Source organism: Oryctolagus cuniculus, chromosome 15 (genome assembly GCF_964237555.1).
Source record: "Oryctolagus cuniculus chromosome 15, mOryCun1.1, whole genome shotgun sequence".
Classification (NCBI taxonomy): Eukaryota; Metazoa; Chordata; class Mammalia; order Lagomorpha; family Leporidae; genus Oryctolagus; species Oryctolagus cuniculus.
The window spans coordinates 77,312,326-77,336,492 of NC_091446.1; the positions used below are offsets into that span (position 1 = coordinate 77,312,326).

Genomic DNA, 24,167 nt, shown 5'->3' on the forward strand with positions numbered 1-24,167 from the left:
AGAGCCCTGGACAGCGTCACTCTGGTAACGCAGTCATCTGAAACCTCAAATAACCCAGGGTGGTCATATTCGGAGCAAGATGTGACAGCCATCCAAAGACTGGGAGGCGCGTACAACGGCCAGCGTAAGGTCTGGGAGATCCAGGGGAAAACAGTATTACCAAGAAAGGAAGCCAAGGACCTCATAAAAGACCTCCATAGATGGACCCACTTGGGGCATAAAAAGTTAAAGGCCCTACTGGACAGAGAGGAACTAACCTATTTCATAATAGGACTGAACTCACTAGTAAAACAAGCGACAGAATCCTGTGTTCCTTGTGCAAAAGTAAATCCAAAGTGTCTTAAAGTACCAGAGGGAGCAAGGATGCGAGGGGCATGCCCGGGAACAAACTGGGAGGTGGACTTTACCGAAATTCGTCCCGGTAGGTATGGAATTAAGTATCTCCTAGTATTTGTAGACACTTTTTCCGGCTGGACAGAGGCTTTTCCGGTAAAGAAGGAAACAGCGCAGGTGGTGGTCAAGAAAATCTTGGAAGAAATTTTTCCGCGGTTTGGCCTACCTAAGGTACTGGGATCCGATAATGGGCCGGCCTTAGTCTCCCGGGTAAGTCAGTTGGTGGCCAAGGTGCTGGGGATTGATTGGAAATTGCATTGCACATACAGACCCCAGAGTTCAGGACAGGTAGAGCTCATGAACAGAACAATTAAGGAGACCTTAACCAAATTAATGATGGAGACTGGCGCTAAAGACTGGCTCTATTTCGGGCCCGCAACACTCCCTCCGCGTTCGGGTTGACTCCATATGAAATATTGTATGGGGGCCCTCCCCCAATAGCTGACTTATTGGGGCCCAGTATTGACTCTTATGCCACTTCCCCCAGTCTGCAGACCCGGCTGAGAGCTCTGCAGCTGATTCAAAAGCACGTGTGGGAACCTCTAGTGGCAGTGTACCAATCCAAGTGCCCTACAGTGCCACACCCTTTCCAGATCAGAGATTCGGTGTATGTCCGCAGACATCAGTCCAGGACCCTTGAGCCGCGTTGGAAGGGACCCTACACGGTGCTGCTGACGACACCCACTGCAGTGAAAGTCGACGGGATTGCCGCTTGGGTTCATGTTTCGCACCTCAAGAGGGCACCGCCGGAGGGAGAAGGCCCCGCGGACGACTCAGCCAAATGGACACTCCAACGTACTCAAAACCCCCTCAAGATAAGACTTTTAAAAGCTGCCTAATGTTTGTAATCATTAGCCTGTCCCCTGCACTGCTTATGATTCGCCCCAGTCTCAGTCTCACTTTATCCAACTCGTCCCTTTCTAACCCCCACGAGCCACAAAAGCTCACTTGGGAGGTGATCTCTCCTTCGGGTAGTGTGGCCTGGTTGACCAGCGACACTCAAGTACCAGGAACGTGGTGGCCCTCCCTTTATCCCGATGTATGCAATATTATCATAGGGGTGGATACATGGGACCTGCCTGATCTAGACCACGTCCCGGAATGGGGTGACAATCAGGGTTGGCCAACTATCCATCTCCCCAGTGACCTTCAGGCCGGCTGCAGGACCCCAGACAAACGATGCCGCTTACTGCGCGGCTTGGGGGTGTGAGACTACTGGAGAAACTTACTGGAAGCCCTTCAGCACTGGGGAGTGGATTGTTGTGCAGCGAAATTTTACCTCCGCAGGAAGGGTAGGGTATGGGGACTGCGGTTCTATGCCACGGGCTACGATTTTGGATTCTGGTTCAAAATTAGACTAAAAATCACCTCTCCCGACCCCCTACCGGTAGGGCCTAACAGGGCTCTCGCCCCCGCCTACCGACTACAAGAGTCCCTCACCTCCCTCTCAGAGGTAGTCCTCCAAAATCGTAGGGGCTTGGACCTGTTGTTCCTAAAAGAAGGAGGGTTATGTGCTGCCCTCAAAGAAGAATGCTGCTTCTATATAGACCACTCCGGGGTAGTAAAAGATTCTCTAGCCAAACTAAGAGAGCGGCTAGAAAAAAGACGACGAGAAAGAGAACAGACTCAGAGCTGGTTTGAGGGATGGTATAACAGGTCACCCTGGTTGACAACCTTGCTCTCCACCATAGCGGGCCCCCTCATTATCCTGTTTCTAATCCTGACCTTCGGGCCATGCATTATAAACCGATTACTCCAGTTTGTTAGGGACAGGCTGTCCACCGTACAGGCATTAGTCCTCACGCAACAGTATCAAGCCCCGGCCACCAGTGACCGTATTGAAACCCCTCATTAATGGGCACACAATTTTAGGATTAAAATTAGTTCAAAAAAAAAAAAAATGGGGGAATGAAAGGAACGGCCGAGAGCCAAGAGCCACCATAAGAATGGCCTTAATAAAACAGTCCTGGGAAATGGGGAGTAAACTGAGTTCACAGAGAAGGCAGATAGCTACTAACCAGAGATAAGGGCTACTACCCAGAGATAAGGGCGACAGAACATCCTGGTATGCACCTAAGCCCCCTCCCCTGTGCTTGTTCAAGCTTAACAAAGAAACCGTGAGGCACGTAGGGCACGTAGCCACCCCTTTCTGCTCTTCAAGTACCCCCTCCCCATATGCAAGCTTAGACACGTAGGGCACGTAGCCCCCTGTTTCTCCTCCTCCTCGACGACCTCCTCCCCTTGTAGTTGCCCAATAAACTTACGCCACCCTATGGTATGTTAATTTTGTGGTTTTGCCCTTTAAAAACTGTGTAAAATGATTGTTCGGGGCTCCTCTCTCTTGCTCCGCTCCTTGCAGCAGCAAGTAGAGGGCCCATTTGCGCAAATGAAATAAAATTGCCTCCTGCCTTTTGCATCGTCTGGTCTGGAGTCTGTGTTTCTGGGGTCGTCACAAAAGGACACTGCTTTTGGGGTCCTTCAATAGTATTAAGCTTAGGAAGCCCTCCCTGCCAGTTCTTAAAAACAGGGCTTTCAGTAACAGCTAATTCACATAGTCCTGCACCTATTTGGACAGGTCCTCACTGAGGACTTAAAGGGCCTATCTCTTGAGGGGGGTGCACAATAGTTCATAATATAGATGGTTAAATGTAAATGATTTGTTAGTTTGTCTCCTTTCCCAGCCTGAGACTCTAGTCTTGTACATTGGCTTAACTTCCTAGCAAAACTAGCTACTAGATATCCAGAGGAAAGCAACGCATAGCTAGTCCATTAGAGTGTTAATTATTTGACCCTTATCCTCACCCCTGGGGAGAGAAAACCTGCCCCAGAGAGGATATGGGCCATGCAGCAAATTCCTACTTCTGCAAACTTCAGGCACTCCCAGTTTTCTCTATCAGGTTCCTAGATACAGGGAAACAGCACAGTTCCTAAACCAGGCTCTTGACAGGGAGCCAAAGCAGAGCCCCCTCCTTTGGGGAAAAGAGAAAACCACAGCCTTTGCTCAGCTAAAGGATGCTATGACTAAAGTCCCTGTGCTAGGACTGCCAAATCCAGAGAGACCCTCCCAGCTGTACATCACTGGGAGGCAGGGAGTCACCTTAGGAGGGTTAACTCAGGATCTGGGACCTGTTAAGCAACCTGTGGGATACTTTTCTAAAACCTTAGACATGGTTGCACAAGATGGCCTCTCTGCCTAAAGACAATGGCAGCAGCTGCCTTGCTGACAGAGGAGGTATCTAGAATTACAGTGGGACAAGATATCGTCCTTTATACCCCACATCAAATAAATTCTCTATTAGAGCAAAAGGGCTCTCACTGGCTCACAAATAGTAGAATACTGAAATATCAGGTCCTCCTTCTAAAAAATCCTCAGGTAAAAATAAGGCATTGCTCTACTCTAAACCCAGCTACTTTAATGCCACTTCCAGGGGAAAGTGGTCCCCTCCACTCCTGTGCTGAGACTATAGACTTGATCTATGCCAGAAGAAGGGACCTAAAAGACAGCCCCCTGACTAACGCAGATGAAGTTTGTTCATAGATGGAAACAGTTTTGTCAGACAGGACCTGCTTCTCAGGGTATGCAACAGTTACAGCATGGCACGTTATTGAAGCGTGCTCTGCCCCCAGGAACTTTTGCTCAATTAGCAGAACTGATTGCCTTAAACAGAGCTCTAGATCACACAAGGGATTTGTAAGGCACCTTCACTCTGCATGGAGACCTCAGTCTTCTGGTAAGGTAGAAAGAGCCAACCAGGCTCTATGGAAAACATCACAAGTATAGAAATGTGTGCTCAGTAAGAAAGGTTTAGAGGGAAAGAGTGTTGTTGGTAAAAAGGATTAAAAAGGAAAGAGCTTTTTAAATAAGGAAAGGACATGGTTTGTAAGAATCCTGATGGCTAGTTTACTCTAGACTGGAACGGAAATGATGGAATGTTTCAAGTAAGTTGAAGAGGGTGTGTGGAAGTCACAAAAGGTTATGAAAGAAATATTGGACATGCTAACTGCTGTTCTGGGGGGTGTCTATGCCATGTTCCAGGAAGAATGTTGTCTCTGGGTCAATCAGACTAGACAGGTACAAATGCAAATTTGTACTTTTCCTGGACAAAGCCAAACAGCTCCAGGACCAGGCCAAGCAGGGCTGGGATTTCTGGCCTGACATCTGATCACGGAAATCCTGGCTATTTCCTCTCCTTGGTCCAATAACTTCTGTAATCTTGATGCTTCTCTTTGCACCGTGTGTTTTTAATGCCCTGTTCATTTTGTCTCTAACAGACTAAAAGCTGTCGAACTCCAAATTGTCGTCAGACAAGGCTTCCAGCCCATTCCATTGGACGACCTGAGCAGACCTCTGGACCGAGCAGCACAGTCTTTCCAAGGCCACTGTTGCACACCATAAGACAAATAGCAAGAGGAAATACCCAAACCCCCTCAATGCCCATATGCCAGCTTTGAAGAACAGAAAACGGAACTCCATCCATAATCCCAAAGAAGAATTTTGGGTATTACCTCTTGAGGGTGGAATGTTAGGTAGGAAGTCAGTTATGAGCTTATGTGTGTGTGACATAAAGGCCTAAAGAGAAGACATCTATGTCAAGCACATGCTGCATCTCAAAGTCATCCTGATGGTGTTTCAGGGGCAGCCAGGTATTCACATCCTGCCCTGCCCCCTTCTACCTGATAACCTGCCATGTGGAGGTCCCCACCCCTTCTGCCTTACAAATCTTCCACAATCTCCCAGGTGCAGCCCAATATCTGCATCTCAAACACCCTGCTCCCTTCCTCCTGTCTGATAACATTTGCATCCATAAAGTCCTTTGTTTCAGACCTTCCAGAGAAAACTCAGGGAGAAGCTTCTTAACATTTGCAAAACTCAGGGAGAAGTTTCTTAACATTTGCAGCCAAAAAGCCCTTTGTTCCAAGAGGAACAGGTGGGGAAGTGAGACCCATCTCCTTACCCCCCCCCCCGCCCCCGCGCGCCTCAACTGGACTGCTCCCTCAGCCCTCTGCCTCTCTGCTGAGTCGCCCGCCCAGTGTGGCCAGGTGTAATCTCTCCACTCATCCATGTAACCTCACTACCCCCACCCAGTCCAAGGGACTGGGCACTCTCTCTCAGGTCCTGTATGGGGAGGTGCCCATCCGTCTTTACAGATGTCCCCACCCTAATAAACCTTGCTATTTTACCTCCCACAAATATATGTATATATATGTGTGTGTGTGTGTGTGTGTGTGTGTGTGTATATATATATATATATATGCAGGTAACCCAAGGAAAGTAAGAAGAGAAACAGAGAAATTAAATATAGAGGAAACAATACAATCGTTGTTTAGAACTTACTTGAATGCTAAGGCAACAATTGCCTTACATTTTAATAATGCAAATACAACCAATAAATGCAGAGATTGGCAGGGTGGGTTATTTTAAAGACAGAACTAAATATTGTTTGCAAGAAACTCACTTCATAGACCGTTTAAAGTCAAAGAATGAAAACATATACCATATAAACATTATTTTTTTAAACTACCAGTGGCCATATGTTATCAGATAAATAAAATTACCAGAGATAGAGGGACATTACATAATGTTAAAAGAATAACCCGGCCAGCATAGTGGCTCACTTGGCTAATCTTCTGCCTGCAGCGCCAGCACCCCGGGTTCTAGTCCTGGTTGGGGCGCAGGGTACTAGTCCCGGTTGCTCCTCTTCCAGTCCAGCTCTCTGCTGTGGCCCAGGAGGGCAGTGGAAGGATGGCCCAAGTGCTTGGGTCCCTGCATCTGCATGGGGGACTGGAAGAAAGCACCTGGCTCCTGGCTTCGGATCAGTGCAGCGCCGGCCATGGCAGCCATTGGGGGAGTGAACAAACGGAAGGAAGACCTTTCTATCTCTCTCTCTCTCACTGTTTATAACTCTCTCTCTGTCTCTCTCTCTCTCACTGTCTGACTCTGCCTGTCAAAAAGAAAAAAAAAGCAAAATAAAAAATAAAAAGAACAACCAATCAGGAAGACATAATGATTTGAAATGTAATGTAATGCACCAAATAATAGATCCTCAAAAGACCTGAAACAAAAATAGCTACAGATGAGAAGAGAAATACACAATGCTTCAACTCCAGTCCGGCTTGAACAGCCCCAAGTAATCTGACAGAATTAACAGAAGATCAACACGGATACTGCAAACACTCAAACAGGAATGCCTAATTGACAAATACTGACCACTCCCCCAACATTAGTAGAAAGTGTTCACTGGATAGTCACCATGATAGGCCATGTTCCAGACCACAAAAAAAAACTCAAAAAATTTAAAGGAGTGGATACATATAGTCTCTGCTCATAGTGGAATTGGACTAAAAGTAAATAATGAGAGACAAGAGGAAAATCTCAAAAAGTGGAAATTAATAACACACTTTATTTTTTTAACTTTTATTTAATGAATATAAATTTTCAAAGTACAGTTTATGGATTACAATGGCTTTTCCCCCCCATAATTTCCCTCCCAATCACAACACTCCCCTCTCCCGCTCCCTCTCCCATTCCATTCACATCAAGATTCATTTTCAACTATCTTTATATACAGAAGATCAATTTAGTATATATTCAGTAAAGATTTAATCAGTTTGCACCCACACAGAACATAAAGTGTAAAATACTGTTTCAGTACTAGTTATAGCATTAATTCACATTGGACAACACATTAAGGACAGAGATTCTACATGAGGAGTAAGTGCACAGTGACTCCTGTTGTTGACTTAACAATTTGACACTTATATTTATGGCGTCAGTAATCTCCCTAGGCTCTAGTTATGAGTTGACAAGGCTATGGAAGCCTTTTGAGTTCATGGACTCTGATCTTATTTGGACAAGGTCATAGTCAAAGTGGAAGTTCTCTCTTCCCTTCAGAGAAAGGTACCTCCTTCTGTGATGGCCCGTTACTTCTACTGGGATCTCACTCGCAGAGATCTTTCATTTAGGTATTTTTTTTTTTGCCAAAGTGTCTTGGCTTTCCATGCCTAAAATACTCCCATGGGCTCTTAATCCAAACCTGAATGACTTAAGGGCTGATTCTGAGGCCAGAGTGCTGTTTAGGACATCTACCATTCTATGAGTCTGCTGTGTATCCCAATTTCCATGTTGGATCATTCTCTCCCTTTAAATAGTCCATGAATAAAGCAGGAAGTCTCAAAGGAAAAGCTTTAGAAAATACACAGAACTGAATAAAAATGATCTGTAACCTATCAAAGTATATGCAATGCAGTTAAAACAGTTCTGATAAGAAACTTTAGAGCAGTAAAAGCTCACATGGAAAGAGTAAAACACAAGGCTGGTTTATCAACATATTTAATAAAATTGGTAAACCCTAGGCATAAATAACTAAATCAATAATAAAGAAGAGGCAAAGTGCCAATGTCAGAAATGACACAGAAGAAATTATTATGATAATGTAACTACTGAAAAAATAAAAGAGAATAATACAAACAACTTCATGCTCATAAATGTGACAAGTTGAAAAAAATGGATTAATTCCTTAAGACTCACAAACAACAAAAAGTCAACCATGACCAAATGGATAATCTGAATAGACCATTAACCATGAAAGAAGTGGATCTGTAATTTAGAAGCCCCAGGGGAAAAAAAAATCTCCAAGCCTTATTGATTTCACTGGAAAATTCTATCAAACATTTAAGGAAGTAAAACCAATTTACACAATCTCTTCCAAAGATGGAAGACAAAGGAAAATTTAATATATTTTATGAGGCCAGCACTGCCCTAATGCCAAAACCAGAGAAATATATACAGTAAAGTAATACTACATTCCTGTACTCCTCTGAACTTACAAGGGAAACTTCTGGAATCATGTACCGGCAAATACAATACAACAATGCATTAAAAGGTGTTGAAGATGGTGTGGTACTGACTGAGGACAGGCACACTGATTAATGGGCAGACTAGGGAACCTAGAAATAAATAGTCACAAATACATCCAAATGATGGATGATGAAGGTCCAAAGTTACAGAGAGAGAGGAGAGGCAGAGAGAGAGAGAGGTTTCCCATCAGTTGGTTCACTCCTCAGATGGACGCAATGGCCAGAGCTGTGCTGATCTGAAGCCAGGAGCCAGGAGCTTCTTATGAGTCTCCCATGTGGGTTCAGGGGCCCAAGGACTTTGGCCATCTTCTACTGCTATCCCAGGCCATAGCAGAGAGCTGGACAGGAAGCAGAGCAGCCGAGACTCAAACCAGTGCCCATATGGGATGCTGGCACTTCAGGCCAGGGCACTAACCTTCTGTGCCACAGCACTGGCCCTTATGAGTATTTTTCAAATAAATAACCATGAAGCAATTATATATCCACAGGCAAAAAAAATTCAAACTTTATAGTTTATGAGCTAATTAATTCAAAATGCATTGTAGATTTAAATGTAAAATGTAAATACATAAAACTTTCAGAAAAAGACAAGGCAAAATATTTGGGATGTGTGAATAGGCAGAATTCTGAGACTTTATACAAAAAGCAGAATCTATAAAAGGAAGAACTGAGAAGCTGAACTTCACCAAAATTTAAAACCTGACCTTCTCAAGAATCCTTAACGGAGAGTGAAGACAACGATAGCATGCAATGGAATATTTGCAAACCACAGATCCAATGAAAGACTGCTATCAAGAATAAGAACTTTCAAAACTCATCTGTAAAATGTAAGCAATCCAATTAGAAATATAGGCAAAAAAAATTTGACAGAAATTTCCCTGAAGAAGAAATCCAGATGGCAAATAAGCACATGAAAAATGCTGAACATTATTGGTCATTAGGGAAGTTCAAATTAAAACCATTATAGGATATCCATGCATAATAATTAAAATAAAAATAGTGCTAACACCATATGCTGTTGAGGATGTGAAGAAATGATCTCTTATGAAACTGGAGTATAAGATGATGCAGCTATTCTGGGAAACTGTCAGGTTGTTTTTTTTTTTTTTTAAAGATTTACCTATTTATTTGAAAGGCAGAGTTACAGAGACAGAGGGACACACACACACACACACACAGAGAGAGAGAGAGAAAGGGAGAGAGGGAGACAGAGACAGAGAGAGAGATGTCTCATCTGCTGATTCACTCCCCAAATGGCTGCAAAAACCAGGGTTGGGCCAGGCCAACACCAGGAATCAGGAGCTTCATTCAGATTGCCCACATGGGTGCAGGGGTACAAATACTTGGGCCATCTTTCACTGCCCTCCCAGGCCCATTAGCATGGAGATGGGTAGGAAGTGGAGCAGCTGGGACAGGAACTGGCACCCACATGGGATGCCAGTGCTGCAAGCAAGGGCTTAACAGGCTATACCACAATTCCAGTCCAATATTTGTGTTTTTTTTTAAACTAAATATGCATATGACTCAGCAATTTCACTCTTGGGCATTTTTCCCAGAAACCTTGTACACAAATATTCTAGGAAATTTTATTTATAATAGTCTGAAACTTCAAAGCATCCTGGTATCCTTCAGTGGGTGAATGGTTGAGGAAACAGTAAAACATCCATTGTATAAAACACTACTCATCAATAAATGGGAGAAACTATTGATGCATGCAACAATTTCAATTCATCTCTAGGAAATTATGCAGAGTAGAAAAAAGTCACAGAAGTACACTACTATATGATTCAATTTATGTAACTTTTCTTAAATGACAAAATTATAGATGTGGAGAATAAAACAGACCACTGTCTCAGCAGGGCAGGGAGACATGAAAGAAGTAGGTGTGGGTATAAGAGAGCAGTATGAGGGCCAGGCATTGTGGTGTAGAGGGTTAAACCGCTGCCTGTAATGCCAAGATCCCTATGGCTACCTGTTCTAGTACTGGCTGCCCCACCTTTGACTCAGCTCCCTGCAAATGCACCTAGGAAAGCAGTAGAAGGTGGTCCAAGTGCTTGGGGCCCTGCACCCATGTGAGAGACCCAGATAAAGCTCCTGGTGTGTGGCTTCTGCCTGGTCCAGCCATGGCCATTTCAGCCATTTAGGAAGTGAACTAGTAGATAGAAGTGCTCTCTCTCTCTCTCCCTCTCTCCTTCTCTAACTCTTTCTCTTTTTCTCTCTGTATAAATCTGCCTTTCAACTATTTTTTTAAGTGAGAGCAATTTGAGGACCTTTTCAATAACTACTTTGTGTCTTGATTGTGTTGGTGGCTACCTCCACTTACACATGATGAGTGGAACGAAATGCACACACAGTGACACACATGAATAACACTGGGGAAATGTGGCTCTGTCACAGATTCCTGCACTGTTATTAATGTCAGTATCCCTGTTGTGTTATTGTTCAATAGTACCATAAGATGTTGTCAGAGGGGGAGACTGAGTAGAAGATATACTATATCCCTCTGCATTATTTATTACAAATACATATGAACTGTGTTAATCTCAAAATAGAAGTTAAATTTAAAAAATAGTATTCTAAAAAGGAAGAAAAATTAGAAGGTCTCAACCTTAGCAAATATTAGAACTTATTATAGGATATTAATCAAAAGACTATGGTGTGGAATTTATACAAAAAATAGAAATGAGCAGAATCAAAAAGGAAAAATCAATCTTGATCAACATTATTTATCACACTAAGGGGAATAAAAATATAAATAACAGTATCTTGATCGATACAAAATAGCCTTTGACTAAATATAATACCCATTCTTACAAATTTAGCAAAGCAGGAATTCAAGACAATTTTCTTCTCTCTCTCTCTCTCTCTCTCTCTCTCTCTCTCTCTCTCTTAAGATTTAGGGAAAGAAAAAGAGAAAGGTCTTCCATTTGTTGGTTCACTCCCCAAATGCCCACAACAGTGGGAGCTGGGCTGATCCGAAGCCAGGAGCCAGGAGCTTCTTCTGGATCTCCCACACAGGCACAGGGACCCAAGAATTTGGACCATTTTTCACTGCTTTTCTCAGGCCACGGAAGAGAGCTGGATCAGAAGAGGAGCAGCAGGGACACAAACCAGCACTCATACGGGATGCTAGTGCTACAGGCGGAGGCTTAGCTCACTGCACCACAGGCCCAAGAGAATATGTTTCTTTTTTAAAATATTTATTTTGTTTGTTTCAAAGGCAGAGTTACAAAGACAGGAGAGAGAGACAGAGATTCCATCCACTGGTTCACTCCCCAAATGGCTGCAACTGGCTTGGTTGGGCCAAGCTGAAGCCAGGAGCCTGAAACTCTATCTGGATCTCCTATGATGGTGGCAGGGACCCATCCACTTGGGCCATCTTCCACTGGCTACCAGATGCATTAGTAGGGAGCTGATTGAAACAGAGCATCTTAGACTGGAACATGGTTTATATGGGATGCTGGCATCACAGGCAGTGGCTTAACCCATTGTGCCACAACACTGGCCCCAAATTTTCTTAATCTTAAAAAAGAATAAGTTTGGGCACAAAAGTTTTGAGATTTGTGCATAAGTTTCCATAATACACATTTCCACTTCTGAAAGACCCTTGTATGCACAGATTTTAAAAGTTTTCCCAACAACTTATCTTTTAATCCTATTTTCTGCAAACTTTGAAATACCCTTTTAAGTACAAAATGATCCCTTATCCATGTCCTAAATGGGGCACATGCGTCACATGAGCTGAGAGAGGAGTTTTGCCATTGCTATGTGTTCATCTGAGTCTGAAACTTCAATCACAAGAGGCCCATGACACAGAAAGGCTAAGCCACAGCCAACTCCCTGGGACATACCCTTCGTTGATAAAACAGACACACAGAAAACAGCCACCTCACTCCTGCCACTTGCTACTGTCTTCCTGGGTATGGCCGTTACACCTGCCACAGCTCTCCTGAAATTGGGAGGTTACAAAATGCCCTGGGCCCTTGAGCTGGTAGATGAGCATCTTTACTGGCTGTCCCTGAAGCTACCCAAGATCCAAGCCTTAGTGTTTCAGCCACCTGAGGGAGGTCAGGACATTGCTGCAGACAGACACATTCTAAAGATAGGCAAGAATGAAGCAAATTTACGCTGGGAGAAAAATAAATAAGAGTGTAAAGCACCAAGACTAAGATTATGCAAAAATTAGTCACCATGGGACAAAATGTGATGTTCAAGCCAGTGGGGCAAAGAGGATGTACTGTGTAAATAATCAGGGTAGCAACTGTCTGGTACACAACATCCAAGCTAAGTCTAAGTCATTGTGTCACAATTATAGGTCGATGGAAGATTTCACTAAAAGATAAAACCATAGGAATAACTGGAAGAAAGCATGGGTAAATACTCTTAGATGTGTGTATATATATATATATATATATATATATATATATAAACATGCAAAAAAAAAAAACTAAAGGGATGAGAAACAATCACACAATCAAGTTATGACCAGCTATGCCAAATACTTGCACAAGAAGAATTAAGAAAAGTAGGATTGTTATTTTGTTTCCAGATGAGAAGAATAACAAAATAGAGGCATGACCTACCATGGTGTTTAGAAAAATTTTTCATTTTTAGTATACACTCTGTTTTTGTTATTCATTTTCAGCTGTTGATGTGTCTTATATGATTTTAATTCTCAAGTTACATGGTTATTAAATCTTTATCACTTAAAAATATTAGATGTCATTAATAAAAACATCTTTAAAAAAACAAAGTAAAGCAGAAATTATAAAAAAGATGTCCTAAAAATGCAAACGTGGAAAAACATTACAAATACTTCAACTAAGTACTGGACCCTATCAAAATTTAAACGCCTTTATGAGAAAATACTGTTCCTAATTCAAGAGCAAATAATGTACAACAACAGACTATTTGACACAACTATCAATTCTATTCTGAAATGAAAGCTATATGCACTGACAAGAAAAATTTCATCCCCAATATCAACATGCAAAGGATGTAGATTACACTATAATTCACAAATGGCCAATGACTGTATTTTTAGGTACAATGTCACAAGCAATGCAACTTCATTAGCTTTTTCTACATACTGCTACAAATTAGCAAACATTTTTAATCTGTCAATCAGTTTTCTGAGCACCAACCGTAATAATTATCTCTGTATACTATTAGTGGATATGAAAATTAATGAGCCTGGTACATTGTGGCTCAGAGGGTTAAGGTGCTGCTTACAACACCTGCATCCCATATCCAAGTGCTGGTTCTAGTCCCAGCTGCTCCACTTCTGATCTCACTACTTGCTAATGCACCTGGGAAAACAGCAGAGTACAGTCCAAGTATGGGGTTCCCTGCCACTCACATGTCCACTTCTGATCTCACTACTTGCTAATGCACCTGGGAAAACAGCAGAGTACAGTCCAAGTATGGGGTTCCCTGCCACTCACATGAGAAACCCAGATGGATTTCCAGGCCCCTGGCTTCAGCCTGGCTATTGTGGCCATTTGAGGAGTGAACCAGTGGATGGAAAATGTCTCTCCCTTTCCCTCTCTCTCTCTCTGTTGCTCTGCCTTTCAAATAAATAAATGTTTAAAAAATTATAGAGCTTTTCTATAATCAGTTTGAAAATATGTACCAAGTGCATCAACAGAATTATTATCCTTGGTTTGGCAATTCTACTTCTTATAAAATAAAATAAATATAGATATAATTAAGATTTTATATATTTGGGATTCCATTATGGCACCATTCTGGAGTGATATGCCAAGATATTCATCACATAGGAAGCTAAAATAAAGGACGTTTCCCTGTAAGTTGAGATATGCACTTCCACTAAAAACTCATCGCTGTAGAGAATAGTTAAAGAAATGAGGAAATACTCCCAATATAGCCTTAAGTGGGAAAGTCTGCATACAAAATGTGTGTTCGATAAATAGCAACTGGATAAATATACAGATCTCTCTGCAGGTACGGTGGGGAGAAGACATAAAATGCACCAGGAATGCATGCAGAATTTATTTCTTGGTTGAGAGATTAGAACTGACGTTTATATTCTTCTTTTCATTTATCTGTATTTTCCAAACATTCGACTGGAAATGAGAATGCCCGGATGAAATGATCCTCAGAATGAAATACTCCATTGCATCTTTGCTTCCTGCCCTTCCTCTGAAGATGTAGCCCTGTTTGTTTTGCTGCTCAGCTCTGTCAAAAGCAGTTCTTGCGCAAGGGTTCCAAATGGTTGACATTTTACTCGGGGAATACGCTGCGAGAATGTTAATCCATGAGGAGACTGAAGTTTATGAGTCCTGTGCAACTCACTGTGCACAGCCAGGGGTCTCTCTGGGAGCAGCTTAATAGAGACACGGCACCCCTCAGGCACTGCCGGTCGCCTGCAGCCACAAGGCGAAGCGTCACTACCAAAGACAGCCTGCCCTGTGCAGGGCAACCTGGCCTCATGGCGTGGAACTTCTGCACCCGCCAGGGTGGGGATGATTTGTAACGCACAGTGGCAGGTCTGGGAGAGTATGTTAATGACGCACTTCCAAAGGCCAGGGAGGACCGGGGTCCTATGGCGTGGCAATCACCGCATGATAAGCAATTAGGACTTGGAGAATGATCCGCAGCCACAAGGCCCACCCGGGGACATGACATCAAGTCGGGCATTTGATTCCTGTCCAAAACCAACTTTCATGAAGAATCAAAAGCGACAGAGAAGACCGGAGAGGCATCTTCAACTAGCAAAGGAGAATGCAGCTTTCTCGTTGCCCTAGGTAATTTGCTGGAATGGAGAGGCTGAGCCAAGGGCAGCAATAAAATTCAAGAATTCAGCAGGCTGTGGGGCCAATGGGTGGGGACCGTGCATGGTGCCCCAAGGCTGGCTGGCTGCCAGGAAAGTGGAAGAGACTGTGGAAAGTGGGCTAGGGGAGTGAGACACCATCTCGAATTCAGAAAGGATGCTTGGGCTGCTGTGCTACACACACACATACACACACACTCACAGGAAGTCTGCCTTCCAGCCCCAGCATGGCCACATGCTCCTAGCACTGCATAATTGCATAATTGGGTCTTTTCAGTCTCTGTGCCTCAGGTTCCCAAAGGGAGTTGTGCAGAAAACCATGGAGATGCTGGGGACGGAGACAACTGTGGCAGGAGCCTCGGGGTTCCCTGCAACCACTACACATGTGCTTCCAGGACTGTTAGTATATGCAGGTTCTCGTGAGTCCCTGCTTGGCCAAATTTTGTAGAGCTGGAGAAAAGCAGGCACGTCCCGGACTAAATACTTCCTCGGCCTCTCTTGGTACCATCTCGATCCTCCATAAAAAGGAGCAAAAAGCAGCCGTGGTCTCTCCTGCCACACCAGGCTGGCATTCATTCTGGACACGAGACAGAAAGCAAATGCACAGGTGATCTGGGTACTCCTGCTGCCTGTTTCCCCCTCTCTGGCCCCAGGAGACCCACTGTCTTCTGCTGCGCCCACAGTCAGGTGGCTGCCTTGTGGGAAATCAAACTCAAGAGGCCTGAAGGCAGCTGGCAATTTTCCCAGGGTTTTACTGAACCGGGGACCTTGTGTTTGGGGAATGGAATGGGTCTCCCAAGCTGGTGTCATTAGGGCAGAAAAGGGTCATACAAACGTGTTTCCTCAGGACTGTTAATGGAGTCTCAATCCAGGCAAGTCTGCTTGGACATTAAAGGACAACTGTTCTTCTTCTGCGGATCATCCCAATAGCAAAACAGTCGTGAAAATAAAATCCCACCAGGCTGAGGCTCCCCGGATCCCTCAGCCCTCAGTTTTCATGAGCCTGAGCCGTAGGCACCTGTTTCCAGGTGTGGAAGGCCTGGGGGCTCTGGCCCAGCACAGGGCTTGGTGATCCCAGCTGTGCCTGTCAGGGCTGCATGAAGTGGGCTTTTGCACTTGGTGTGGGGAGAAGTTCAAGCCCAAGGCCCTGTAAAGCAGAAGGCTTGGTTCTAGGGCCTACCTGAGTGTCTCTGCTCTGGCAGTCTGGGGTTGAGAGGTTTAGTGAGGGCCCTGTGGGTTCCAAGTGCTGCCCAGGGTCATCACGCTGACTCACAGACCCCTCCATTCCACAAGCAGCTCACGGCACCTGCATCTTCCATCTGAGGAAGGTTCAGAGAGGAGGTGTGGCTGCAGAATCTCAGGAGAGGCAGGCCCAGCAGCGACACAAAGGCCCCTGAGCCAATGAGACAGCACACATCTAACGGACTTTTATACACAGTGGGCGCACAGTAGCTCCTGCTCCACTCTCCTGTCCCGCACCAAACAGCTGCTGAGACTCCTCCCTCTTTGAGGACTCCACTACCACAGATCTGTCCCAGCTCATGTCCCGTGTGAAGGACATTTGCATGGGCAACCTCACAGGACCCTCCTCTGGGGATTGCTGTCTGCTCAAAGGGAGTGGAAAGTCCTGGAGCGCTCATCACACTTCTGAGAACATGAGTGTCCCAGAGGAAGGCGCACACCCTTGGCAGGATGGATGCCGGAGAACGCCTTCGAGAGCCAGAAGTGACTCTGCTGCAAATCCTGCCCTGGTGGCAGGCTTGTGCCGGGCAGCTCCAAGTACAACCCTGAGACCACTACCACTGTTCCTGGAGCTCCCCAGCAAGCCGGCGACACTGACCTTTGGTTTTGCCATCTGGCACTCCCTCCACAAGAACGCATTTCCTGGATGCAATCATTTAATTAGCATTTGCCCAGCGCCCTGCATCGAAAGACGATCACACACGCCTTCCCGCCCATGAGAGGGCTGAGTAACCCACAACTTCCCGGTGCCACTTCATCTAAAATGTCTGGGTGACTCACCCTCCCCGAGGGCCCCTCCAGGGCACTTACTTTGAGAAAATATCCATTTGTTCCCCAAGCGAGATGATTCCTCTTTACATGAATTTTAAAGAAACTCCTTGGTGTTCATTTGGTTGTGTTTCCCATGGTTCTTGTTCAGTTTCTGCACGGGATCTGCATCATCTCTGTGCAGCACTCTTGACCCTGGCCCGCAGGGCAGCACTCAGCAGTCGGAACATGGGGCCTTCGAGTAGCTCTGCATCAGGGGCCACTTCACGGGGGGCTCCTCCATAGCTGATCTCGGCACTGCCTTTTTGTACTCAGCACTCTAACCCTACCCCCAGATCTGCCACTCATCCTCAGCTGCTATCTCTTACGGGAGCATCCTTTAAGTCACACCAATTTCCCAGCATCCTCCACCAGGAACCCCAGCTCAGCCCCACCTTGAAAGCCTGTCCCATGCCTGTGATGCTCCCCCAGCCCCATCCGAATCCCCTCCCTTGCTTGATCCTGAACCACACCCCCTACCCAGTTCTCGATGCACCCTGGGCCTGAATCACAAACATTGGCTATGGCAAATCCCATGCCCTGCTTCCCAGATAACTTCTCCTTCACAGCCATAAGCTGACAGGCACACAGATAACAAGCGGGATATGCAGTTATTAAGGGAAGATTTTAAAATGACAAAAGGAGACGTTTAAAATAAAACCCTCTTGAAAATCAGCTTCCATTGCAACTCAATCACACACAGACCTCCTGCTCAGAAGCTCCTCAAACTGGAGATTCTGGCTCCTATTGGCTTCGGGGGTTTTGAGGACTGTTGCCTTGGTAACAAGGAAGGCCCAGACACCTGAGACAGGAAGTGGAGGCCACTGCAGCTGCCCTTCTCAGGCACCTGGAGTGGGCAGTCTGGGGCCAGGCAAGGGGCTTGGGTGTCAGAAATGAGGCAAAGGAAACTCCCCCACCCCACCCCACCCCAGCCAACATCCATGGGAACCTTGCAGTTAAAGCCGAGCTTCATGAAGCAGGTGGGCAGCAGGGAAGGAGCCAGTGGGCAAGGCCTGATTGTCCCTAACCCTGGAGGAACACTCAGGGATGCAGGCAGTGCCCATGTACCGTGGCAGATGGGAATGGTCACTTCAGCAGGGTGCTGCACTCTGCAAGCTCCTTACTCTCCTCAGTGGTAGACAGAACTCCTCTCTGCACTGGCTTCCCTTGACCAGGTGGGAGTCCCAGTGCAAGCTGATTTCTCTTGCAGAGATGACTCTGTCCAATGCTGGCCACCCATCTGCAGCCCACAGCCCGAGCTGCAAGCTTTGGGCATCCCTAGAAGGCATCACAGGCCAACCCGGACTTCCACTGACAGAGTAGGACCCCTGGCCCTCCAGGATGTTACTGGGTAGTCATCAACCCCCACGATGATGCCACCCGTGCAGTGCTGAGTTCTGAAATGTCATTGACCCTTGTGTGTCAGCATTTGTACCACAGCCAATTACTGAACCTCCTAGCACTTACACGATCAACCTACAACTCTGTCTTCCAGTACATGATGAGCTGGGTGTTCCCCACCTGCCCCATCACACAGGGGCCTGGTGATTCCAGCCCCTCCCTTGGGAGCCAGTCCCCTGCCTCTGACATCACCGATGAGCCTTGCACACTCTTTTTGCTCTACAGCTCTCACCAGCTCCATACACACCTCCTTTGGCCCTGGTCCTCCAGGAGCAAACCAAGGAAGTCTCCCAACTGGACTCTCAATACCCAATGTCACTTAACCCTTACCTGCTCCTCCACTGCCCCTGGCCAAGCCAGGAGGCCAGGCTATGGGGCTCTTGATGAGCATCTCCCAGGTATTGCCATTAGTGAAGACATCATCCTCCCAAGGGTGTAGAAATGTGTGTGTGTGTATGTGTGTGTGAGAGAGAGAGAGACAGAGAGACAAAGAGAGAATGAGTGTGGGACTACGTAACCCTGTGCCTGCACGTGTGTCAACCAGTGAATGTTTTCATTCTTTCCTGAGAAGCTAGAATCCCTGTGGGCCATTTAGATCATGAACACTCTGTCTCTAGCCCTGACACACATATGGTCCTCCTGCATCCAAGCCAGCTGCGTTGGCCAGGCCCTGGGGTGGCAGCCACAGCTCCCACCTGTACAGAACTATGGGTCCACAATGGCTTGCTGTGAGAGTGACCAGCCCATCTGATGTCAATGTTTGGATGATTATCCCAGCCCCTTGCCATGTGGACCTGCTGGTCCCCGATCTTACTGACTTTGGCATCACAGTCCTCCCCTCTGGGGTGTTGGGAAGGGTCCCCACTCTGAGTTAAAAGGCCACTTAATGATACTGTTGATCCTGAACAAACTGTCCTGCAGCTCCAAGAGGAAAAACAAGAGGCAACATTTCACACTGCCCAGTCTGCCACCTGCATCAGCATCCAGTTAGAGCCGGGCCTCACCTGAGTTACTCAGCGAGCCCATTCCTCACTTCCTCATGGCTCCAGCACTCCCACCTCCCACCCTCCTTGCTGACCAGTGTTCCATCTGTGGCCCTGTCTCATCCTTGGATCTGGAGGAAGCTCTGACTGTAACCTATATCTCCTGCTTCAGCCATGATTCATACTCGCTATCCACTCTGCTGATTCCACCACACTGGGGAATCACACTGCCCCTTCCAGCTTCCAGGTGGCCCTACTGGTTCAGGGAGCAGGGCCTAGTTGCTACCAGGGGCCCTTGCTGTACTCAGAGAGTGCACAAGCAATGCTGTTTATTTAGAAACATCTCTGCTTTCTCTCCAGGATGCCCCATAACGCTAGCCTCAACACCATGAGTGGCAGAGGGGATTTCTGTTCCAGCTCCCACTTGCTGGGGACGCAGGGCCCACACAGCTTTCACTGTCTTCGATGGTACTGCAGTAGGAAGATTGGGAGGCAGGGAGCCTCTAGCTTACCTTGCGCATGTCTTTGCCAAATGTCTCGCTATAGGTCGTGCCCAGGATTTCAAACTGGACATAGGGATTCGAGCTGTCCTCGCGAAACTCCATCACCCCTGTGAGTCCAGTGATGTGGCCCTGCAGGAGACAAGGACAGATCACTGAAGGGTGGGCAGTCTCAAAGGTTAGGAAGCACAAAGAATGCAGCCACCAAGACAGGGCCTGGAGGAGGGCAGCCTGTAACAAGAACAGTCTTTTGCAGACCTGGGCCATGGAACAAAATCAGTACTTCCCAGGCCACCTGCTTGCAGGGGACATCCCCAAAGACTTGTCTTCATGTTGTTCACGTTGTCATATGTGAGAAGACCCGGCTATGAGCCAAGCACTGTGCAGGACTGACAGCTTGAGTCCCGACTTTCCTGAGTGTTAATGCTTTCTTGCAACCTGATCCATGGACTCCATTTTGCAAGAGGAAGTCACAGGGCAACAAGAACCCACAGGTCAGGACCTTGGGGGTGAGGACCAAGAGCCCACAGGTCAGAAGCATGAGTGTGGGAAGGGAAAACCCAGCTCTAGTCCACCAGGCATTGCCACATGGGCCACGTTGGCCAAGTCATTGTCCATCTGCCCGCTCCAGGCTGAAGTCAGTCAGGCTCACATGATAGAGCCTGTGGGAACTGAAGGAGAAACGACATCCAAAACCCAGTGTCTGACACAGCCTGGCTGTCATGAACTGCCCCCCTTGCCTTTGCTCCCAAAGCGGTAGCAGGCAGTGGTGATTTAGTGAGCTGGGGCAGGCCTCTTCTCTCCTCAAGCCTGCGGAGGGGGCTTCAGCAGCCTCCCTTCTGTGAGCCTGGAGAGTTCCAGAGATTGCACTGGCCCAGGAAGAGGCCTGGGCTCTGCTGTGGGCTGTAGTAGATTCAAACCAACATCAGAACCTGCTCTCTGCTACTGAAACCACACACAGTGTATGGTGAACAAAAACTCCAAACACTATGGATTTCCCTAAATGCTCCTCTGAAGCCTCGGAAAGCCAATTCACTCAAACACGTCTTGCATGGATTTCTGAGTTCACTTTATATCCAGGCTCCAGCACATGGGGCATTTCACTAGCGTAGAGGACACACACACACACACGCACATACACCAAGGACCTATGGCAGGGCCCAGTGAAACTACCTCTCCTATGCAGAGAGGCAGCCTGTGTGGAGGGGTGTCTGACAGGCACAGCACAGAGAGCTGCCTTCAGAGTCTGCTTACCCATAACCTTGGCAAGCTCCTGCATCTCCCTGAAGACCAAGCTCCTCATGTTAGCATGGAGATAATAATAAGAACAACACTATCCATGGGCCCCAGGTCAACCAGCCTTCAAATGTTACAATAGGAGGACTGATCAGAAGAGAGGCCTGGGAAGGCCCCTCCTGGGATAGCCACCCAGAGGGCCCAGCTTCAGGCTGGCTGCAGGATGGGCAAAGACTTGGGGTGTGAGGAGTGGCCCTGGCTCCCACCTTGGTCTGGAAAGGTGTCCCCATGCACACACCTTTTTGATGGTGTCCAGCATGGACCTCCCTCCGTTCCACGGCTTGGTGGACTTCCGTATGCAGTTGAGACTCGCCATGCTGTGCCACTTCCGGTCCTCCAACTTCCTGTGAAAGGCGTTGGCCAGCATCAGAACACTGTCATACAGGTAGAGGTTGGAGATCTGCAAAGACAGAGGAAATGAAATGCCTTTGGCTCATGCGTTCCCAGAGATGGGGAGAAACCAGCAGAAAGCTGGGGTGGTGCAGGACACCGACCCTAAGATACGGTCCCCAGCACTGAGGTGTGGCTTCCAGGTGTTCATTCGACAGCCCAGGCAGGTGCTGAGATGCTGAGTAGGATAAGGCTTATCCCTGCATCAGGTATGAGAGTGGGAGGTGGATTTGTACAACCTGAGGAAGACCAGCAAGATAAGCACCATGACTGAGACATGCACCTGGGCAAATGACCTGCTCAGGTGATGAGGGATGAGCAGTATAAAGAGGGCCCAGCATTTGCATCAAGGTGCAAAGGGGCAGGGCCACTTAGGGCAGCACCTACCAAAATTTCTATCAAAGAACCAGGTAGTAAAGACTTGGGTGCTGCTGTCTCTGTTGTAATCACTCAACTCTATTGTTAGTAACCTGACAGCATCCTGGATAAGACATGAAGGGGTAAGCACAGCCATGGGTAATAAGATGCTATTTATCAAAATGGCCTGTGTGCTGGGTACACCCCCATGGCCTCAGTTGGCCAAACTCTGGGTCAGAGGAACTGAAGGCAGTTCAAGATCAAGACTGTCAACAGGTAGAGCAGAAGGGATGGGCAGGATCCACAGGCAGGCAGGGCCAGGGCCAGGCAGAGCCATGGGGGTGGGGGCTGTGTGCTGAGGACTAATAAGGTGACTTCAGGAAGAAGGTCGCCACTGGTGGGTCTGTGCCCAAACAGCTGCTGATCAACCTGGCCTCAGAAAAGACCATTCTGGAACCCCAGAAGCAGCTCTGGGCTCCTGGCTTTGGCTGGGCCCAACCCTGGCCATTGCAGCCATTTGGGGAGTGAGCCAGTGGATGGACAATCTCTCTCTCTCTCTTTTTCTGTCTCTCCTTCCCTCTGTGTAACTCTGCTTTTCAAATAAATAAATAAATCTTAAATAAAAGACCACTCTGGTCTCAGGATGGGCCGAGGAGGAGAAGCTGGAAGAATGCTTGCAGAGCAACCCTCCTGTGCATCCGGGGGTGACTGCGATGGAAGACTCCTGTCTGGAGGGGTAGGAAGGCCTACACCTGCCTGCTCATGGCTCAGCAAGAGCCTAGCAAGGAGGAGGGCGCACTTGTTCCCAGATGTCACCTTCACGCCATCTCAGCCCTCAAGGAGGCATCGGAGGAGGAGGGAGTGGCCTGGGAGAGTTAACGTCCACCCACGGTCAGGTTAGGGCCCCTTGTTTCTAACTGTTGCATAGACAATGGCCAGCAAAGTGGGTCACAGGGACCAGTATCTGAACACCTGAGCAGCAAGGAGCCTGCTAAAAATATTTCAGGAAAACAAAACCCACCGGATAGAAACAGGAGACTATGTCAGCCTCACAGGAGGTCTGGGAAGATCAAATACGCTCCTTGGAATACAAGAAGTCTCCCCTTCTGCTCCCACCTCTCCTTCCTCAATGTGTTCCCTTGCCCCCTACACCTCCATGCCTCCGTCTCTGCCTGCACTTCCATCCCCACGCGTCTTACTCTGGATGCTGCAGGCAAGAACGTGGTGGTGGAACTCATCCCCCACAACTGAAGCTGCAGTCAGGGTGGGAGGGGGAGCACAGGACGGGGCACAGGACATCAGACACATGGGCTCTGCCCTGTCCATCCAGTCGCTCATGCTAGCCCTCCAGAGCCATTTCCACAGGGGCACATCCAAGCAGAGCCGACCGCTTTCCCTGGAAGTCTCCTCATGGGCAGGACATGGCTAAAGAGCTGTGTCCCATCTGTCACTGTCCTGTGCTCTTGCTGTGCCTGCTGCAAGTGTGAGAAGTGGGTGGAGGGTGGGTCGATGCTCAGGAGGTGGCCAGATCTTGCCTGGGTGACTGACCACAGCTCACCGAAACATGGGAAGCAGCAAAAGCAGTGACTGGGCTCATCCTTGTCAGGTGTCAACTAACAACAGAGAGGAAGTGTTCCCACCAACAGGCACCCACTCCCTGTCTGCATCATGACAGAATCATATCCTGGCCTCCTTAGGGTGGGAGACTCATTCGCCTCAGGGAGCAGGGATGGCCCGTGCCCTGCCCCCCCCCCCCCCAGTGCTTGGGAGCCCCCACTGATGCACAGCTGCCTTCCCTCTCTGGAACACAAGCAGAATGGAGCTTTCAGTAGAAGGGAATACGAACCACTAAGAGGTAGCTTTGGTTTTCTTTTCTCCCAAAGAATAACTCAATGCTGAGAGTCCTTGACAAAGTGAAGATGTCTGTTCTCAAGATATACGCGGATCTCGCAGGCACCCACTCACTGCGAGGACTATTTATCCAGCCCAGACCTTTCGACCCACTCACACCCCCATTCACGCACTGAGGGCAGGACTCATAGCACCTCTGCTGTGGCCCAGACAAACACCCAACATAAGGTACCTTTTCCCCTCCAGCACTTCTAGCCACAGTGAATTAAGGTACTCAGCAAATGTATGAATGCAGAA

General features: G+C 47.2%; 1 protein-coding gene and 1 long non-coding RNA gene across 5 annotated transcripts in view; both read right to left on the reverse strand.

The window, feature by feature from the left end:
• Positions 1-24,167, reverse strand: part of LOC127488765 (glutamate receptor ionotropic, delta-1) — a 754,955-nt gene that overhangs the window by 255,228 nt on the left and 475,560 nt on the right. For all 4 annotated transcript variants that reach the window (XM_070057983.1, XM_070057984.1, XM_070057985.1 and 1 more), the window contains exons 7-8: positions 21,511-21,672; positions 19,989-20,108 (exon numbers count right to left, since the gene is read on the reverse strand). In XM_070057983.1, coding sequence (XP_069914084.1) covers positions 19,989-20,108; positions 21,511-21,672 — 282 coding nt within the window. The remainder of the gene's footprint in view (positions 1-19,988; positions 20,109-21,510; positions 21,673-24,167) is intronic.
• LOC138845408 (uncharacterized) lies at positions 11,114-19,982 on the reverse strand. The gene is made up of 2 exons (XR_011382504.1): positions 13,645-19,982; positions 11,114-13,559 (listed from the first exon to the last, which is right to left on the reverse strand). It is a non-coding gene; the product is annotated as an uncharacterized lncRNA (long non-coding RNA).